At 44.1% G+C, this 20,816-nt stretch overlaps 2 protein-coding genes and 1 long non-coding RNA gene across 10 annotated transcripts; 1 reads left to right on the forward strand and 2 right to left on the reverse strand.

Annotated features, from left to right (window-relative positions):
- Positions 1 to 387: 387 nt before the first annotated feature.
- LOC103970157 (uncharacterized) lies at positions 388 to 4,288 on the forward strand. 7 transcript variants are annotated; one of them, XR_001976384.2, is made up of 7 exons: positions 389 to 791; positions 1,533 to 1,596; positions 1,679 to 2,096; positions 2,175 to 3,012; positions 3,214 to 3,350; positions 3,446 to 3,700; positions 4,151 to 4,288. It is a non-coding gene; the product is annotated as an uncharacterized LOC103970157 (long non-coding RNA). The 7 variants fall into 7 exon arrangements; XR_010502330.1 differs by having other exon boundaries at positions 388 to 791; positions 1,533 to 2,096; XR_010502331.1 differs by having other exon boundaries at positions 389 to 2,096; positions 2,175 to 2,373; positions 2,435 to 3,012.
- On the reverse strand, positions 3,942 to 8,384 carry LOC103970156 (uncharacterized). Of its 2 annotated transcripts, none has more exons than XM_009383817.3 (6): positions 8,197 to 8,384; positions 7,736 to 7,862; positions 7,125 to 7,658; positions 5,890 to 6,388; positions 5,653 to 5,734; positions 3,942 to 4,380 (listed from the first exon to the last, which is right to left on the reverse strand). In XM_009383817.3, exons 1-6 carry the CDS (start codon positions 8,233 to 8,235, stop codon positions 4,177 to 4,179), a joined length of 1,485 nt encoding a protein of 494 aa, XP_009382092.2. In that variant the 5' UTR covers positions 8,236 to 8,384; the 3' UTR covers positions 3,942 to 4,176. The 2 variants fall into 2 exon arrangements, with proteins under 2 accessions (XP_009382092.2, XP_009382094.2); XM_009383819.3 differs by having other exon boundaries at positions 7,125 to 7,649; positions 8,197 to 8,383.
- Positions 8,385 to 14,228: 5,844 nt separating this feature from the next.
- Positions 14,229 to 16,009, reverse strand: LOC135652648 (flotillin-like protein 1). Its single transcript, XM_065173740.1, has 2 exons — positions 14,954 to 16,009; positions 14,229 to 14,868 (listed from the first exon to the last, which is right to left on the reverse strand). Exons 1-2 carry the CDS (start codon positions 15,884 to 15,886, stop codon positions 14,368 to 14,370), a joined length of 1,434 nt encoding a protein of 477 aa, XP_065029812.1. The 5' UTR covers positions 15,887 to 16,009; the 3' UTR covers positions 14,229 to 14,367.
- Between the last annotated feature and the right edge of the window lie 4,807 nt (positions 16,010 to 20,816).

Below are 20,816 nucleotides of genomic sequence, written 5' to 3' on the forward strand. Positions count from 1 at the left end.
GACTCGCATAAGTTGTTCCCATCGAGATAAAAATCGGAATCGGAATCGGAATCGGAATCCGATTAGATTCCTCGGAGGGCGCACATGTGATGTGATGGGTTCATTTGAAAGACTAGTTAGTCTTTGTGGGGCCCCCCCCCGGGCGAGAGAGAGAGAACATTAGTGGGGCCCCGTTGTATGAGGCGGCTAATAGGCGATTCAGGTGGACCCCAAAGAACTGGGTTCCCAGAGGTGGCAATGGGTGTGGCTGACCGTCGTATGGTCAATGCTGACCCCGATTGGGTACGCAACTTCTCAAAGCTGAGGAATGACTGCAGCATCTCGATACACGTTATAAGACGGCCTCATCTGATTCGTTCGAACACGTAGCCACAAGCCTGCGGTGTAACTCTCCGACACCGAACAGAACTAAAAGAACTATTTGCGACGGCTTCAGGCAAATCGTAGCGGCAGAGCTAAACGGCAACGGCTCGACGAAGCCGTCGACTTATTGCTTAAACGGCTACGAAATGATCCAAATCAGATCGATCGAACGGCCACGGCTTATGAAGTGGGTTAATTATATGATACGCCGATCTCCCTCTCTCCGTTACCCACCGCTGAAGCCCTCCTCCTCTCTCTCTCTCTCTCTCTCCTTTGCTTTCCTGAAACCTCGATCGCCTCGATCTCTCGCCTCGATCAGATATGCTTACACATTACTTGTATCAGTTTTCTTTTCGATGGGAGGGGATAATCACCGCCGATCATCGTCGACCTCGTGGAAAATCTCCGTTAATAGCTCCGGTGATCAGGTATTCTCCACCTTCGTTTCGTATCGGGGTCATCTTCCTTCGCCTCTGGAGATTAGGGAAGCCCTTCTCTACGCGATCCCAATTTTTCTGATTCGGGTTTTCTTTGTGTCCTATTGGATGGAGAATGAATTCTTTGATACGGTTTTTAGTAAAAAATCGTTGCAAATTCGAATCTGGATAGCGTTCTTTCTCCTCTGCCTGCCTTTTCTCTTTGATCCATGAGGCTCTGTGAATTCGATTTTTCATCATGATCAAAACTAGTTTAATTACAAGGTAATTTATACCTCGAGATCATGACATGCCTATTGCGTGATGCGCTTGGACATATGCGCATGCATACTGCAAAAACCATTGGTTGTTCAGTTACTGTGTACAAATTTATCATTCACCTCCGGATGAGTCATCGATGCCATTATTTTGATTCTTGCAAATTAATCTTTTTTTCCTGGAGATGATTAATTGATACAGAGACAAAACTATCACTTGTCAGCTGATGGATCTGTAGTTGCTTCTTTTTTTTCTTCATATTTTGTGGTGCTTAAGTCTAATTTTCTCTTCTGCTCTTACCAAAGTTCTGCTAAGAGACCTCAGTAATTAATACTAAAATCTTATCTTCTTGTTGCAACAAAAATTCCTTCATTTCTACTACCATCTGCTCTGCAGAAACAGACCCATTAGTTAGAATTGTTGTTATACATCTATCTAATTCTGGTTTGTGAGAAAGAAAGATGTTTCATGTAGTTCTCAGTCTTCATTAGTTAGAATTGTGAAGATGGATGAGCAGATTGTCTCAGCCTTAGGAGAGGTGAGAAACAGAGGAAGTCTTAAACTAATTTGTGAAAAAAATTGATCTTTTAAGGTTACTAAATGTTAAAAGATGGAAGCAGGTAGGGATCGACCTAAAAGTATCGAGTCATGTCATTGGTGAAGTTAGTACAGGCCCTACCATCACATCAAATTATGGCCTGTCATCATCAGGTACAACAAGGCAAAGTAAAGAAGCCAATTACAAAGTTTGGTCACAGTGGCTGCCTGATCGGGCAGCCGATATCAACTTTGGATGGACTGGTAGAGCAATTAAGAACCTACTGTTGCTACACTAAACCGAGTAGAATGCCGGCTGATTTGGTCGTCTGAGGTGACGACATCTATTGGACGTTTAAATCTGTCGAAGAGAGGAAGAACCGAGTCCGGCATGGTCAAAGGTATGACGCTGTGGAAGCTAGGACTTCTCTTGTGTACTTTGGATGACTAGAGGTTTGGGCATGGAGCACACAACAAGGAGACTGTTGGGAGAATCTGCAGGTAGTATGTTTGGTGTGAAGCTAATAGCGTAGTATATTCTGCAGGTATAATAATCTCATGGAAACCAATATTTTGCAGGTATTTTACACCTAAATAGGAGCACATACGTCGGCAATTTATGGCGAGATACGATTGGTGGATGGAAAAGGATGACACTATTCTCTCTCTCTCTCTTTCATCCATCAATTACCACATGACAAGTTGTCCCGTATCATTTATGGAGTCCGTTTCTTTGTGGAAGGGCTTTCAGACCGCAGAGTAGCATACCCATGCACAGGTCTGCTGCACGTCTTTTACGCACTGACCTCGTTTCACTCGATGCTGACTTTATGGTGCAGGTGTTGGCATGTGAACATTCCACAGCTCATTTCGTTGGGGAAAGGGAGCTAAATGTGACAGGAGCATTGACCTAAAGGAATGGCATTGGACATGATGGAACTTGATGTGTTGGAAGCAATGGTATTGTGACTCGCCCACTTGTCATCAATGACACCCAACTTGGATTGTATCGAGGAGAATAATCTCGTTCAAGAACAAAGACCATGGCATCCATGAGATCATACTCTCATCATCACCACCTGTTTTCCATCTTATCTTGGGACGCAACTGTAGTCGTGCCCATACCATCAAACCCGTGGTGGGGAGGGAGAGACCCCACGGTATGGTGGAGGTGTCAAGAGACAAAAAGCTGATAGGACTTTGTAGGACAAGGTTGAGGCAACAAGACAAGGAGGGGTTGCTGCTGACGGTGGGTGAGTAACATCAGACTGCTGTAAAGGCTTCTTGGTCTCTTACAGAAAGCAGTGGAGGACAGAGAGACCCCTCCAAAAGGAACCAATATGAAGTCACAAAATAGATGCTCAAATCCTAATGGGGTTCATTTCTGCCACCACCCAACACATCCCACTTTGGGGAGGTAAGGAAATCATGGTATTATTTCGCTTTAGATTCTCACCACTGCATGATCATGGATTCCATTCGCATGAACTGGCTAAAATGAAATGAGGATAATTGGTAAATAGGGTGAGTTTGATCTGTCATGGGCCACAAAAGTTCACTTGCATTTTCCTCAAGTCATTATCCTAACAATAACCAGACATGTCCTTTCACTTCCCAGGTAAATTTCACATACTCTTGGGTGCAGTGGGCGTGTTCATCATTCTCAGTTATCAACGAGAGAGGAACCAGCCAATGCCTTCTCATTGATCAAAAACACGTCAATCAAATGGACAGCCGCCTACTTGATTTGCTTAGGCATGCATTTCCTCTTGTACTAATACAGCTAAGAATGTATCACTAGCCATCATCAGTTTAATTAAAAATATGCTCTCGTCCATGTCTTACAACAGGTGGTATATTCTTCAAAATGTCTCAAAGAAGCTAACGCTGCAGCTCCTATTCATTCGATCTGGTATACAGAGGCAAATTTTGGTGGAGGAATTCCCTGATATCGGTAGCAGATTTCTGTAATCTTTTCATAAAAGGATTTCTTGCAACAGATGGTATTTTCTTTTTGTACTAATCAATCTCTTCTCTTCGTAAAGATTGCCGTCTCGACTTCATTCAAAACCCAACTCCATTAGTGACAGAGTGAATACAAAGAGGTATTTCCATCGAATGTTCCTTTTTCCTTTTTAATAGGACCTTTCTAATATTTATTTTCTTTTCTGGACCGGTTTGCATCTCTTATCATGGAATAGATGATGAAACAATATAGATTTGCAGTGTAAACGAACATGCTTAAATAAATGCTCTTAGAGTCGTCACAAACTAAAATATTAAGCACAGACGGTCTAAGTAATAGACAAGCCAGTTCGATTTCATATCTTATCTTAGACTGTGAAGAAAGAGCAAAACGTCCATATAATTCTCATAGCTCATAGGAGAACTCCAGATATAAATAGGAGTGACAAAGATGAAGAATATGGAAAGATACACAAGTGACAGGAAAAGAATATGGTAACTTAACATAGGGAGATAAAGTTCACGATGAAATGAAAGAATAAAACTAGAGACATGCCTCCAACTTACCTGATGAACGCTACCATGTACAGAGTGCATTATGCTTCAACAAAGGCAATCACCGGCAACAACTCCAGAAGAAAAATGAGGATGGAACTCGACCGGTTCTTCTGATGAACTCTGCCTGCTGAGCAGTTCTTGCGGCTTGTTGATTTCTTTTGGCTTCTGCCACGGCACGCATTTCCTCAGCTCTGTGCCTTGCCGTCGCTAGCTTGTTCATCAGCCTCTCATGTGAATGCGATCTCATTCTCTCTACCTCAACCTGTCAAAATGTGAATCTATCCCTTAGTTGTCCTACAGACAAGCATCATGAAACCCAAACAAAAGCCATAACATGCAAGTTTGCTATTTATCTGCAAATAGAGATGTTCAAATAAATTTTATAAAATCAGTTTATTTCAATCCAAACTGACTAATCGAACCAAAAAATAATATCTCCAACTGAAGTCATTTATAACCTTCAAATCCAAATTATTGATGAATCGGTTTAGTCGAATCGGTCCTAGACCAATTCGGTTCTAATTCGATTCAGTATGAACACTCCTATCTCTAAACATTACTTTCTTACCCGCAAATTCACTTTGCAAGGACTAATAAACATTATCATATATAGGGATTTATACCAAGTCTTCATCCATCAAGTCATGACACATCCATGAAAAGCCATGAGTTCTTTAATCTTGACTAGAATATAATCAAGAAATAAGTCACATAATAATTTAAAGATAGAAACTGTTCTGTTCTCATCATAAATGAAAATAGTTCAAATAGGTCACATGACAGTATATTTAAAGAAGAAAGAGCTTTAGGATTACTGAACCAAGTCACCTTGTTATCAAGAGGTCTTCTCACGTCCTAATATTTTTCTCAGAAATTTAATCAAGCAGATTCAGACTATAATCTCTGCTAAATCAAAAGCTGGAATTGTTAATGCCAACTTGATCATTTAATAAAGCTAGAAATACATTGAAACAGCAAGGTATACTATTCAAAAGTCTGCCGTCTTAGCAAGATAATTGACTCAATCTGCAGGGCAAAGAAGTGTGACAACTCATCCAAGACATCATCTTTATGCATCCAAATGGATGATTTATATGCGAAACAATATCTCATTTAAAATTTGAGACTAAAGAGAAAAAACAGATAAACATATTTATCAAGCAAACTGTCCTCAAACGATGTTTTCGAGTTCTCACATTTGTAGATATGAGGTTGTTGTTAGAATCAAACCCTAACATGCCTATCAAAAGTTCTACAAGAATAATTACTGTCCAAAAATTCACAAACAGTTTGAATCCCATAAGTGCAGAGCGGTGGAAATTTTATTGTTCTGGAGGTAAAAGGGTTTTGGAAACATGTGGATGCAAGTGTCTACTTCTGAGAATATACTGAAATTATGATAATTAAATTAAGACTTGAAAGACTCATGCTCTGCTGCTACAGTTTCTCTTGTCTTGGTATTAAACAAATTAAGTTAGCTAAAGTGACTACATATAAAGAGCTATCTTTTTTTGTGAGGAATTTTAGTATGCACCTCAATCTTCCTCATCTCTGCTTCAGTTTTTGCTTTCTGATGATTTTCCCAGGCTTGGATTTTGATCTCTTCTTGTTTAAACCTGAGGAAATTATCAACATTTCAGTACCATATCCTCATGAGAGGTAACTAAAATGAAACAGATGAAAAAATTCAGAATCAACGAGTGATATCTTTAATAGACACGAATTTTTCTAAGGAACCAGTGAGTCCAATTATACTAAAATTATGAGCTACCTAGCGAGATATTTGGCTTTTTCTGCCTCCTCCCAGGCTGCAGCACGGGCTTCGATAACACCTCTCATGGACTCATCCACTCGAACAGTCTTAAGAGAAAGAGATGCATCCGTTTCCTCCTCTTCCTTGCTGGCCCAAGCAGCTATATTTGTCTTACCAAGTTGTTGGCCAAGAACCATTATTTCTCTTCTGGTTTTCTTTATGATTTCTTGTTCAGACAACAACTCCTTGTTTAAATCATCATGGCAAGCAGCCGGAACAGTTTGGACTTGCATTGTTGGTGCCAGAGCAGTTCTCGGTGGGCTTGTTGGTCGGGAAGAAGTTGGGCTAGGTGCACTTTCTCTCACCGGAGTTCCTGTCCGCGATGGCTCTTGGCTTGGAATAGGAGTCATTTCTGTACCCATATCTCTCATGGATACAGATCTGACTGTTGGTGCCGGAGAAATAAAAGCTGTGGCGCTCTGGACAGATGTCAACGAATCATGCTGACTAAGGCTGACTGCAGAAAATGCACACAAAAGTTAGATACAGAATGAACTTGTATAAATGTCAGAGTATCAGTTAAATATACATTTTAGAGAGAGATATTTAAAGAACACAATTCAGTATTCCTACATCACTGGGCACCTTTGCATCCTTATACCTAAAAGTTTGGAGTTGCATAGTACACCATAAGGGCATCTGAAACCCTTTCAAAAGGGTTGTATTTTACTGAAGAACACAATGGACATTGTCTTCTCAAGTTTGTGTTTCTCATCTCACTAGAGAGTTGCAAAATGAAGAACATATATCACATGACTTCAACCTTAGTGACTCCATCAGCCCCATTTTGGTAGGAGTATCTATTCTTGGCATCCTAAGGCTCTCGTTTGTACTAAATCTTCAAAAGATTTCAAACAGGAACTAAAAGTAGGGAACATAAGAAGATGTTCAGCAAAGTTTTCTTCAGCTGGTTCTTTTCTTTTTATTTTTTTCTCATATGACTAATTGGAACTTAATAAAGATGAGGCCAAGTTTGACATAAACCAAAAAAACTTATGGAATTCAACATGCATCCGATCAGGCAGGACATTAGAAATGACTTTTTATATAACTCTGATTTCTCTAGAGTCGATACTGCTTTTCTTTGGCAACTGAGGGCTGCAACACATCCAAGGGCATATTGGTAGACAAACTCCAAGGACTTACTTGAAGATGACAAAGAAGATGACAAGTATCAGAAAAGGTTTTCTTACCAGCAATGTCAGCAACCGGATTCTCCATGATCGTCACAGGCTTAGCCCCTGAATCCACTTCAGCATAAGGCTCTGTCACCCAATTCACACTCTCAACCCCAACAAATTCCTTCTTAGCTTGGCTTCCGTCCACTCTCTTTGTATCTGCTTCTTCCACCTCCAAAACAACCTTCGTCACTGGCTGTCGGCTTCCGTGCCCGGCAAATCCACCCTTCCTCGCCTGCCCTCCACCGGCCTTATTTCCGACTCGGTTTGACGTCGGGCTCGCAATCCACTTCTGCGCGTCGTCCCACTTAGAAGGTGCCGGCTTCGAGAAGGGAGCCACCGACACCAACCGGTGCGGCGGCGCTCGTTCCACCCTCTGGAACTCGAAACCCGACGAGACGCTCTCCGTATCGAGACCATCGTCGTCTTGAGCCCTAAACCTCGATCCCCCAATCGCGTACTCCCTCGATCTGTGGCCGCTCGTGGTCTCCATGGAGATGGAACACTCTACATCCTTGCAGCTCTCGGCCGTACTGGCGCCTGCGAGATCTATTCCTCTTGAATCCACACACGAATAACGGGATCATTTTGGTCAAGCAGCAAGAAAGGAGGGAGAGATTTTTTACGTCTGTCGTCGCTCTCCGAGGACTCGGACCGCAAGGAGAAGTTGGCTTCGAGATCTTCCCTTTCTTTTCTCTTCGTCTCCACGCCAAGAAGCATCGCCCTCAGTCTCCCAGGCGAGAATCCACCACTCTAAACCACCACAACAACAAAGCAAAAGTAAGTCCCCACACAAACCAAATTCCGAACGAGATATCCCCCAAAACCCATCAAGAACCGGATTATAGTAAACGCTACGAAACAATCTACGATATCAGCTCCTATCCCATCCTCTCAAGCTTCAATGATTGCAAATAAGAACAACGCGCAACCATCGAACAGAAGGGAAAGGCACAAAGGGACGAAAACTGCAGCAAAACCGAAGCAATGAGGGTCCAAAGGAGCAGCTTTGGATCGGGAATCTCAGCGATCGGCCCCTGAGCTCGCAGAGACAAACACACACTAGGAGGGAGGAGGAATTGTATACCTGAGGCGCGAAGGGCTTGTGGATGCGTTCGTAATCCATGTAGGCGAGGGGAATCGGAGAGATCGATCGATCGATCGAGAGTAGGGGAAGAAGAACAAATGGAGGATCGATTGGCGGTGACGACTGTTTGTTCTGCTAACACCCGCCGATGTTTGGGTATTTGTGTCTGATTGAGACGGTTAGGAACTGACCGACGCCGATGCTTCAAAGTTAAAAGCCCTTTTCATATATAATAATAATTATAATTATAATTATAATTATAATTATAACAACAACAATAACAATAATAATAATAATAATAATAATAATAATAATAATAATAACAATAACAATAATAATAATAATAATCCACATAACTCATATGCCAAAGTATCAATCAACCATCCCCTTGGGTGAGTTCACATCCCCTTCAGCATGGGTTAGGATCCGATAAGCTAATTCAGGATCCGACACCCAACCTGGATCCAAAATCCACTAAATCCAGGTGCATGTTCAATGATTGTTGGTCCCGAATACATGCTGAGTCGGACAACGACGACGCACATGGTTGGCAACAGTCGACGGGCCCACCGCGGGCCCGGCCTCCCGCTTCTTTTCCAACGTCACGTCGCCGTCTTTATTTGGACGGAGCGCTGTACGCCGAACGGCGAATGGAATTATTGTGGACGACGACAAGGGTTTGGCCGTCTCACTTTCATGCGAAGAGACGCAGTTGCACAGTTACACCGCAGTGGCGAATTCATCGTTCAGATCTTTTAGCTGTAGCTCCTTTGTCCTGTGTTCTGCTGCTTCAGCAACCCAGCCAATCCAGCAAAGCTTTAGGGCTTCTAGTACATGGTATGCATTCATGGTGTCTGGATGCATACTGCCCACCTTCAGGACCACGACATTATTATTCCTCCTCCTCCTCTTCTGAAAAGCTTACAAAGACCACAAACGAGTCATGTCCTTCTGATGCTTGTTTGGCTTTACCAAAGTTCGTGATGCATGTCAAGCAGGAAACAGCGAGTGAAGGGACTATTGCACCAGAACACCAATGAAGTGACTCTAACCTTCAACAGGGAGGAGGTGAAGACACTTGCGGTTGTCAACACCTGCTACTCTCAGGCACTTGGGCTTCCCTTCTCATCGTCAGAACTCCTAGAAGTCTCCACTGTGCATGCAATCTCTTCATTTGTATCGAGAGACGAAATGTTTGATCTTCTTGTAGCTTATGTTAGTTCTCTTCGTACTTGTTAGTGGCCGTAGCCGAGGTATTAGCACGGCTCGGTTCGGTCTCAGATGCGCAAGGTCGCCCACGTGGATGTTCGGATGGTGAGGACGAGTGTTGGGTCGGGTCGAGTTCGAGTCTCATCCCCCAAACGCGATCTTCTTGCTAGTCATATGTGCCCAACAAGCCAATCACGTGAGTGATGACACGTGTGACTTGATACAAAATCTTTTTGCTTATTATATTTTGGCGTATATCACTTTATAACTATTGTATAAATGCATATATATATTGTGATGTCCTTGGATTTGTGCAATGGGAATCGGATCGTAATGAGATCACGATAATGAGATTGATTCACCTTTAAACACATATCCTAAATAATCCCGGTCATAGGTTACTCGAGAGGGGCATCGTGGTAACCGGATAGATTGGAATGCTGTATACCCGTCCATATGATGGATGCAGCTGGTCTCATAGCTGCTCGTGTAGGGACACTAGGGATACAGTACCGGTGCTCATTGGAGAATGAGTTCACTGATTGATCCGCTTACGGAATGCTGGATGGTTGATGATACCTTATTTTCAGACAGTGATTCCGTAGTCCTAGTGGTGTATCTGGTCCTTAGACTTGAGACACCAAGGATGTCCTGTATGAGTGCTCCACTCTTTGATACCAGACTTATAGGTTTGGCTGTCCCAGATCTAGTACAATTTGTCATTGGGAGTGGTAGTCGACCTTACGAGGGCTATTGAGTGTCGATAGAGGATCATCCACTCTCGGCGTCATGAGAGGAATATCCCATGTGTTTTTGCTCAGACAAATCCCTGGCCAGGGTCATTCGGGTTGAGAGAGAAAGAGTTCTCCGGGAGAATCTGATGAGAGCAAGACTCAAGAAGAAACCGTCTGGGTCTGACAGCACCATGCTCGATATACGGTCCCTAGGATATTAGATGGATGAGGGACTATAGGTACACGGTAACTAAGGACAGACAAGTCCAATGGATTGGATTCCCCTGTATCGTTTGGGGACTACAGCGTAGTGGTCTAGTACGTCCGTAGTCGATGAGTCAAGTGAATTATTACAGAGATAATAATTCACTAAGTTAGAAGGAGTTCTGACAGGTATGACTCATGGCCAGCTCGATATTGGGCTTAGAGGGTCACACACATATGGTAGGTATTGCGATGAGTAGAGGTTCTGATATGAGATATCCGACGGAGCCCTTGTCTTATTGGATGCAGATCCAATACCCACTAGGGGAGGACCCATTAGGGTTTGACAGGGGACCTCTATAAATAGGAGGGATTCAGAGCCTCATAGGCTAGAGCCTTTGCTTGCCTCTCCTATTCTCCTCCCCTCTCCACCTCAGAGCAGGCCTGGAGTTTTGAGGAGCGTCGTCGCAGCCCTACTGTGTGGATCACCGCTAGAGAGGAGGACGCTTGACCTCCTTCACCCTCTCCTAAGGATCTGCAAGGAAATAGGGATATACAATCTCCCTAGGTAACACAATCTACTTTATACGCAGTTTTAAGTTTTGCGAATTTTGCACACCAATCTTCGCACGACGACGAACATCTCTTTGGGAATCGGGGATTTTGTTTTCTTGTTCTTCTGCTGCGCATGTGATGTCGCCCTCAAGATTTTCCAACACTTCTCTCTTGCCGAGTGGCCTATTTCTCCATCGCTGAGATCCTGAACACAGGTCAAGGCCGAGAGGAGGATTTTCCAACTCGATCCCTTCGAAACTTAAGTTAGCTTTTGGTAGAATGAGAGAGTTCAGTGTTCGAAGTGCCTCCCCCTCGAGGGTTAGCTTTTATACCTACAGGGATGAGTTGGTCGTACGAGGTCAATTTATTGTGGCTGGCTCCACGGGCGACGACCAACTTAAGCTTATGTACGAGCACCGACCGACCTACACGGATCAACGCCGCGTGGTACCGCCCTGAGCTTTCCGGGATGGTTGTACCATTATGATGTCGTTCGTACAGAGGGGGCGACAAGCGACTGCCTGCCACGTGTGTGCTGCGAGCCACATCATACTTGAGGTTCCACGTCTACATTGCCGTGTCTGCTTGCTTGGGTCCACGTGGACAATACCAAAATATGCCATATCATTTTCTCCCTCCAAAGATGCGTGCCTTGGGTTCCGCGTGGGGGGTGGGGGGCTCGGGAAATGGCTTGGTGCCTTTTGTTGGCTGGGTTGGTTGTCGTGCTGGGAGTGGTGGTTCAGTCATCGGTTGATCATAAACTTCTATTCGGGAGATGGACTGGTCGAGCAACACTACTTGGGCGTTGGACTTGCCGAGATGTAACTCGGGCGCTGGCTTTGACTAGCAGCACTGGCATTTGACTGGCCACGAGGCATGGCTCGGGCATTTGACTAGCAGCAAAGCGTGGCTTGGTCGTTAGATTTGGCCAAGATGCGACTTAGGCATTAGACTGACCGTGAAGCGTGGCTCTGGCATTGGATTAGCCGAGATGTGACTCAGCATTAGATTGGCTGCGAGGCGTGGCTCCGGCATTGGATTAGCTGAGATGCGACTCGGGCATTAGATTGGCTGCGAGGCATGGCTCGGGCATTGGACTAGCCGAGATGCGACTCGGGCATTAGACTAGCCACGAGGCATGGCTCAGGCGTTAGATTGATCGAGATAAGACTCGAGCATGAGACTGGTCGCGAGGCGTGACTCAGGCATTGGATTGGCCGAGATGTGACTGGCATTAGACTGGCCGTGAGGCATGGCTCGGGTATTAGATTGGCCGCGAGGCATGGCTCGGGCATTGGATTGATCGAGATGCGACTAGGGCCTTAGACTGGCCGCGAGGTGTGGTTCGAGCGTCGGATTGGCCGAGATAAGACTCGAGCATTATTTGACCGAGGTGCACTAGTGAGGCACTGTTTGGCCGAGGTGCACCAATGAGGCACTGTTTAGTCGAGGTGCACCATTGAGGTACTATTTGGTCGATGTGCAAAACTCGGGCACTGTTTGATCGAGGTGTACCAATGATGCACTATTTGGCCGAGGTGTACCATTGAGGTACTATTTGGCCCGAGGTGCACCATCGAGGTACTGTTTGGCCAAGGTGCATTATTGAGGCACTATTTGGTCGAGATGCACTATTGAGATACTATTTGGCCAAGGTGTACAACTAGGGCACTGTTTGACCGAGGTGCACCATTGAGACATTATTTGGTCAAGTGCACAACTTGGGCACTGTTTGACCGATGTGTACCATTAAGGCACTTTTGGGCTGAGGTGCACCATTGAGGCATTGTTTGGCCTAGGTGCACCATTGAGGCATTATTTGGTCGAAGTGCACAGCTTGGGCATTGTTTGGGCGAGGTGCACCACTGAGGCACTATTTGGGCCGAGGTGCACCATCAAGGCACTGTTTGGCCGAGGTGTACAACTCGGGTACTGTTTGGCCAAGGTACACTAACGAGGCATTGTTTGGCTAAGGTGCACCATTGAGACATTTTTTGGCCGAGGTGCACCATTGAGACATTATTTGGCTGAGGTGTACAACTTGGGCACTATTTGACCAAGGTGCATCATTGATGCACTTTTGGGCCAAGGTGCAACGATTGAGGTAACGTTGACTATCGGGCAAGCTAAGGAACAAGGGGGATGATGGTATGCATCATTCTTGCCTGGGCTTGAACTTGATGCATGAGGCTAAAGAATGCCTCGGCAGATATAGGAAGTTGTCCCATGGTGGCCCCGAGGGGTGACAACTTGGGGTCGATGAATAGTCCCCAATAGCGGCTCAAGGTTGCAGTGGGGGCATTTTCTTCTAGGCTCGGAGGAGGTGGGAGTCGTCCTCCAAATCCGAAGGTTGAGTGTGTTGGGAGTGGATCCTCTCCAAGGCGTTCGCCTGGATTGCTTGGCTGGGGATGATCTTACTGCATCGGGGCCCTTCTTCTAGTGCCAAAATGTTAGTGAACCTTTACGTCGTGGCTGAGTGTCAGCACGACTCGGTCCGATCATGGATGCACAAGGTCGCCAACGTGGATGCTCGGGTGGTGAGGGCGAGTGTCGAGTTAGGTCGGGTTCGAGACTTGTCTCCCTAGCACTGTCTTCTCTCTTGGCAAGTGACCTGTTTCTCCGTCGCCGAGCTACTGCACACAAGTCAAGGTCGGGAGGGGGATTTCTCGACTCGACCCCTCCAAAGCTTAAGTTATCTTTTGGTGGAATGAGAGAGAGAGAGTTCAATGTTCAAAGTGCCTCCCCCTCCTGATTTAGGAGGGTTAGCTTTTATACCTACAGGGATGAGTTGGTCGTACAAGATCAATTTACTATGGTCGACTCCTCGGGAGGCGATCGACTTAAGCTTTTGTACGAGCGTCGATCGACCTACACGGATCGGCACCACACGGCGCTGCCCCGAGCTTTCCGGAATGGTTGTACCGTGATGATGTCGTTCGTACGAAGAGGGCGGCAAGTGGCTGCCTGTAACGTGTGTGCTGCACACCATATCAGTTCCACGTCTGCATCATCGTATCTGTTTACCTGGGTCCCCGTGGATGATGCCAAAAAAATGCCCTATGAATAGTATTATCCAATCCCGTACTTTAAGCTTAACCCACTTAAGAATTCTCACCAATAGGATTAAAATGATATATAAAGTCATCCTTAAATATCACATTCGATCTACTGGATAACTTTATTTAGGGCCTGTTCCTACAGTGGAGACCAGTTGCACAGAATTCCTCCATCACTGTCATCGGGTTTCTGCTTACTTCCACACATAGGATTCAGGATAGGTGTAAGATCTGTCTAAATGCTCCATCCAATTGCAGGCGATCTTTTTGTTCATACTCGAGTTACAATCTGTGCCATTATATTCATTCAATAAACGCAGCCTTATTGAGACCATAGACTAATGGCTTCAAAAGAAGTTGCACCCACAATAATCATTCACAGCTACATAGATGTATGGCGGTCCGACAATTGATCAAACAACTGGTGTGTCGGCCATTTTGCCCATCCAAGCAGGTGGCAGCATCCCCGTCTGCTCGTGCACCGTCTTGAAAAGTGGTGGCAGCATTTTGTAGACTCCTGCCACCTCCTTCATCGCCCCGCCATCAGCTGCTGCATCGCCACTGTTGGTCCACACGCTAATCTTCGGCTGCAGGCCGCGGACGGCCTCGGCGTTGAGCCTCGCGATGTCTTGGTACATCCCGCCATTGATCATGAGGTAGTCCCGCAACGCAGCGTAGTCTCCACCCAGTGCCTCTAGTAATGCGGTGAGGTATAGCTTTTGAGCTTGGGCCAGTGCGACCATCCCCTCGGCTTCCTTCTTCTTGGCGTAGAGCTCTCCCTCGGCCTCTTGTTGGCGGGCGAAGCGCGCCGCCTCGGCTACCGCTTTCTGACCCTCCGCGAGCTTCTCTTGCTCGTAGAGCAAGCCTTCTGCCGCCCTCTGCCTCTTGTAGAGCTCCCAGTTTGCTTCTTGGACCTATCGTCACAACATGTTTGATGTCTTGCATGAATCATAAGGACACAGGTGCAGTCTAGTGATCATGGTGTTATGGTATGCATACCTTCATCTCATAGTCCACTAAAGTCTTGCTGAGCAACTCAGCCTTGAGCTTCTCTGTCTCCCTCAGCGCGTTCCTTCTCTCCACCTCCATCTGCAGCTCGGCATCCCTTATCGCCACCGCTTTGGCCGCCTCCACCTCCGCCACCTTCGCCTGCCGTTGCCACTCGGCCTTCTTCATCGCCAGCTCCGCGTTGGCCTCCGCCACCTCCGCTTCCCTCTTGTTCTCAAATATCTTCACCTCCGCCTTCACCTTTGCCTCTGCCTTCTTCCCTTCTCCATCCCTCTGCGTGGAGTATATCTTCGTCTCCGCGTCGATCTTGGCCGCGTTCTGCTTCGTATGTCCGTCCCTCTCTTTCGATCCGATCTCTCCCTTCATTCTCGCCTCCGCCACGTCAACCTTCGCCTGATTCGCTGCCTCCTGCTGCGTCTTCTGGCCGAGGTAGGAGAAGTACTCGTAGCCTTGGACGTCGACGAGCTGCTTCACGTTAGCGTTGTAGATGATGAGGCCGAACTGGTTGAGCTCAAGCTGAACCTTCTCGAACACCTCCTGCTTGAAGGACTTGGTCCCTCGAAAGATCTCCTCCATGGTCATGGACGCAGCGAGCACGCGCGTCTCCCCCTCAATCACCCCCTGCACGAGCTCCTTCACGTGGTTGGAGAGCTTGTCGTGAGGGGAGATAAGCTTGGCATACCTGAGGAGGCTGTCCACATCATCCGCACGGGGGCCGATGGTGAACACAGCGGGGAGGATGAAGGGAAGCTTCTCGGCGCTCATCGCCTGCACCTCGAAGGTGTAGTTCACCGGGGACATGTCGAATTTGGTGCATCTCTGGCCCGGGAAGATGAAGGCCTTCTTCGCAAGTTTGATGTCACGAACGTTATAACCGGTGATGGCGAGGTACTCGGACGCCCCGGCCACCTTATAAAACACCATTTTGATCGGCGACCGCTCTTCCTTCAACGGACAGTGTACAAAGAGAAGCTACAGACCAGAGATCTTTTCGAGGGGAGAAGAGAGCAGGAGAATATATACAGCTTAGAGATCGCAAAGGGAATTGCCTGGTTGTTGCATGGAAATTGTCTGACACAGAAATCTCAGAGTGCAGAATACACCAAATAAATGGCCCAAGTCGACGACGACTTGGGAAACTGCGCTGTTCTTGCAGAAGAATTGCTGCCATCGAAGATCTGCGGACGCGGCAAGTGGGGTCCTTTGCCGGCGTTAACGGCTAAATCTACGAGTCTCGTGAGAGACTTTCGAACTGATGTTTTTTTTTATTCTTTTTTATTCGTTTAGAACATTGGAAATAAAAGATTCTATACGTGCGTCGGATGAGTTCGATGTGTTGGCACCGCAGTTGTCGTGCATGCAGGTGGTGGAGTTATTGGGAGAATTCTTAGCTATCATCATCGCCAAAGTCGTAAGACAAAATGACGGCTGGAAGCTGCGAAGAAAGCACGAATCATGATCGTTGACCACACCAAGTCGTAAGACAATGGTTGTATCAATATACAAAAATGACGGCTGGAACTTCTATCGAACTACGGATTTAACCACTCGATAATAGGAATAGGAATAGTATTTTTGATTGATTTGATCATACTGTCAGGGCCTCGAGTCGATTCGATCATACGGATTTATCAGATCTAATCACTCAATAATAGGAATAGTATTTTTGATTGATTTGATCATGTCATCGGGATAATGGCTTGAGTTCATTCGATCGTATTATTATCGGAATAACGCTTTCGGTTGATTTAATCATATTGTTATTGAAATAATATTTTAAATCGATTCGATTATGCTATTGTTGAAATAATGCATTAGGTTGATTCGACCATGTTATTATTGAAATACTGCTATAGGTCAATTTGGATATGCTATGATTGGAATGGTACTTTAGATTGACTCGATCATGCTATTATTGAAATAACACTTTGGGTCATTTCGATAACACTAGCATCATGTATGCTTTTGGACTAATTTGGTAATATTACTATTCAGAGATGCTTCTAGGTAAATTTAACATGTGTTGCTATTAGGAGACTCTTGTGGGCTTCTAGACCAATTTAATTGCATTGTCATTGATAGATGATTTATGATTAATTTAACCATGTTGTCACAGAGGAATGTTTCATGTTCAAGTCATTGAGGGATACTTTATGGTCAAGTTCATGTTACGAAACTGCTGAGAGTATTACATGCGTAGTGAAAAATAAAAACAGAAACTAGTTTTCCAAAATAGATTTATCGAATCGTCGTGCAAAGATCGGGAGCAAAAAACTCGAAAACAACAAAACCCGTAAGGAATGTGAGACATTCTCACCTAAGGGAAATCGTATATCCCCAAATCTATAGATCTCAATCCGTGGATGAAAGAGCTCTCGTAAACTCCTTTCTAGAGGTGATCCACACAGCGGATGCACGATGATGCACCTCCTCTCGCAGCACATTCTTTCCTCGTGTTTGTGTACCATCACATCGTAGCGACCAGGAGGGATCGATCCCTCTTATTGTCCTCTTGCACTAGAGAAGGGGCAGTCGGCTAGAGGAAGGAATAGAGAGGAGATGAAGGAGGTGGTGGCAATAGAGGTCTAGCCTATGATCCCTTTACATCCCAACTCCTATATATAGAGAGTCCTCCCTACTTACCCTAATGGATCCTACCTTAATAGGAATTGAATCTCCATTCAATTATCCTAACTTAATGGATATTGGATCCCCATCTAATAATCACTCTAAGCCGTATTGGGCCTCACCCAATGGATCCAATAAAACAGGGACTTATCGGATATCTCATATATAATCCTCTACTCGTCGCATTGTCCATCATATATGTGTGACCCTCTAAGTTTAACATCGAGCTGATCGTGAGTTGCACATGTTAGATCTCCTTCTGACTCAGTGAATTATTATCCTTATAATAATTCATTCATCATCGACTATGGACGTATCAGGCTACTACATCATAGTCCCCAAATGATATACGAGGATCTAATTCATTAGACTTGTCTTTCCTTAGTTACCATATATCTATAGTCTCTTATCCATCTAATATCCCAAAGATCATATTCCAGGCATAGTGTTATCAGGCCCATACGAAACCTTCATCGTTGCAAGTTGAGTTTGGTCTCCCTTCCTTGATAACTCCATCAATCTCATCACCAGGATAAGATGTATGTGCCTCAAAGCTTCCTTCTATTTTAGCACCAAAGGCGTTTAGTTGTCCCTTATTCAAATGAGGGAACTAAGGAATGACATTGTTGCATTTTTGCTTTTGCAAGTGTTGAGGTCCTTAATCTTAATCTTCATGAAGTTGGTGCTTCCACTTATACTCCTAAGCCCCATCAGCCTTTAGTCATTCACTAAGTGTAACCCAAGTTACTTTACTCCTTAGACTAGTTTGAGATAATGATAGCCCTCACGTCCATTATTTTTATGAGCTAGTCTCATAAGAAACTCGATGTCCAACCTTAATAGCTAATATGTTATTTTAGCAAATCCCCTACTTGATCTCACTCGATTCTAGCCCTCTTTGAGCATTTATGTTATTTTAGCAAATTCCATAAGTTAGTTAAGCATTTGCATTCGCTTCCCTTTTAGCTTGCTATAGAACTGCAAGGTTTAGGAGTGCTACTTAGTAAGGGCTTTCCCATCATTATGTGTGTTTTGTTGCACAAGAAGCATCCATATGAAATCCAAGATTGGAACTCTACCTCCTCCACATTTCCCATAGAGTTTAAGTATGTCAATTATTTTGTTGTTGTGATTACACTTGTTAGATCACGCATTCTTCTTCACCGATGTAGTCTCTCTACTGGCCTATCACAAATGCTAAAATTTTTTACACAATTTGAGTTGTATTTGAAGAATTTGGCCTTTATTGAAAATAATATTTTTTACTCCATAGTGCACCAAGCTTCTCTCTCTGGATCAGCGTAAGATAGCTCGAGTATTGAATTATTCAATTTGTCAATTATCATCGTCTGTACCAATGATTTTAAAAAGTGCTAAGCGCCAAAAGGCGCTAAGGTGAAAAAACGCCTTAGGCGCTAGGTGCTCGTCCGAACAAAACGAGACACTAAAATATAAAAATTAATTAATAAATGTAATTATTTTAATAAAAAAATGATATTAAATTAAAAAATCTTATAGAATCACAATATCACATTAACAAAAAATCTAAGAATTCAAAACAATAACAATAATTTCAAATAAATAAAAATTAGCAGTATTATAATCAAAATAATATATTATTAATCTAATAATTAAAAAAATTTGTTACTAATATACGGTTAACAATATACTGTCAATATACTGTTAACAATATACTATCAAGTCGATGTAAATAAAGGGAGTAAGAGTAATAGTAGCGGCAATGGCAACGGGAGCAGGAGCGACGATAATGGCAAGCAGTGACAGTAGCGGTAGTGGTAGCGATAGCGGTAGTAACGAGCAACGACAGCGGTGTGAGTAAGACTGATGATGCTACTGACTGAGAGAAGCGGTAGCGATAGCAGGAGCAGGAGCGGGAGCGATGATAGTGACAATGGCAGCAGCGACGACGAGTAGTGATAGCAACGACAAGCAACGACAACGAAGACAGGCAACGATAGTAGAGAGAGGTAGTGGTAGTAGAGAGGAAATGTCAGTGGCAGAATCGCGAGTAGGGTTAGGGTGGGGAAGTCACAAGAGGGATGTTGGGAGGCTGATATCGGTGCTTTAGTTGGTTCAATCGAACCAACTGAAGCACTGGAGACCGAACCAAACATAAAACATTGGTCCGGTCGCCTGGTTTTACCCGGGTGTTCACCCGAAGCACCCGACGCTTGGGCTCGGGCGAGCGCCTAGACATGAAGCGAGGCACTCAGGCCTCGCCTCGCCTCGCCCGAGCACCTATTGAAATCGCTGATCTCTACAAGTCTTTTTACAAACACTTTTAGTTGTTCACCACTCATCCTTAGCCAAATGTTCTAGCTTGTGTTCGAGTATCATTAAGTTAGGTTGACGATATCAAGCTATAGCTTAAATTCAACCATCTTAACCTTTGTATGCACACATGTTCTTCTTAGCTTAGCTCATTCTTGTGATCCTCTCGCATAAGGGTTTAGTATATTTTTTTTTAATATCGATTTTAGATATTCACTCATCTGAGTGATTCCATTCACTTCCTCACATATTTACACTTGTTTCTCCCTAGGGATCGTGTACATGAACTATCCTTTGTATAGCTCTACTAGGTCTCCTATGCAGTCTATAAAGTGTTCATTATTTTATGCTTGTCTAGTTTTAAAACATAACTAATTTTTCACTATGTGGTATCCTTACATAACTAATTTTTCTTAAGCTATGTGGTACCTTTACAAAAAAAAAGGTCTACCTCCTCGAAGCCACATATGTTCGCTATACGGAAGCATAACTCGGGATTGCTATTATCTCAACTATTTGTGGTTAGCTATATGAATTTTTTTATCATCATTGAGATATATAAAAAATTATATATTTAATTAAATTAAAAATACTTAAATTTTTTATTTATAATTTTCTTAGAGTCTTTTTAGATCTTCCTCTGCCTCTCCTTATACCATTAATAGTAATCATAGCACCTCCTTAAACCATTAATAATAATGATAGCATCTCTTAAAATTATCGTATATGTGGATTTCCTAAGCATACATTTGTCCTGAGTCATAATCAATGCCTTCTGAGGACTTCCAACATAAGTTGACAACTATAAAAATATCATCATAGTTATATGGAGAAAATACTATTTATAAAATGCTTATATCAATTTTTTAGGATCCTCTCAAATAAATAAAAAGTAAAAAATAAAAACCTTCTCAACTATCTATCGCTCAAGTTC

Source organism: Musa acuminata, chromosome BXJ3-11, assembly GCF_036884655.1.
Source record: "Musa acuminata AAA Group cultivar baxijiao chromosome BXJ3-11, Cavendish_Baxijiao_AAA, whole genome shotgun sequence".
In the NCBI taxonomy this organism is placed as follows: Eukaryota; Viridiplantae; Streptophyta; class Magnoliopsida; order Zingiberales; family Musaceae; genus Musa; species Musa acuminata.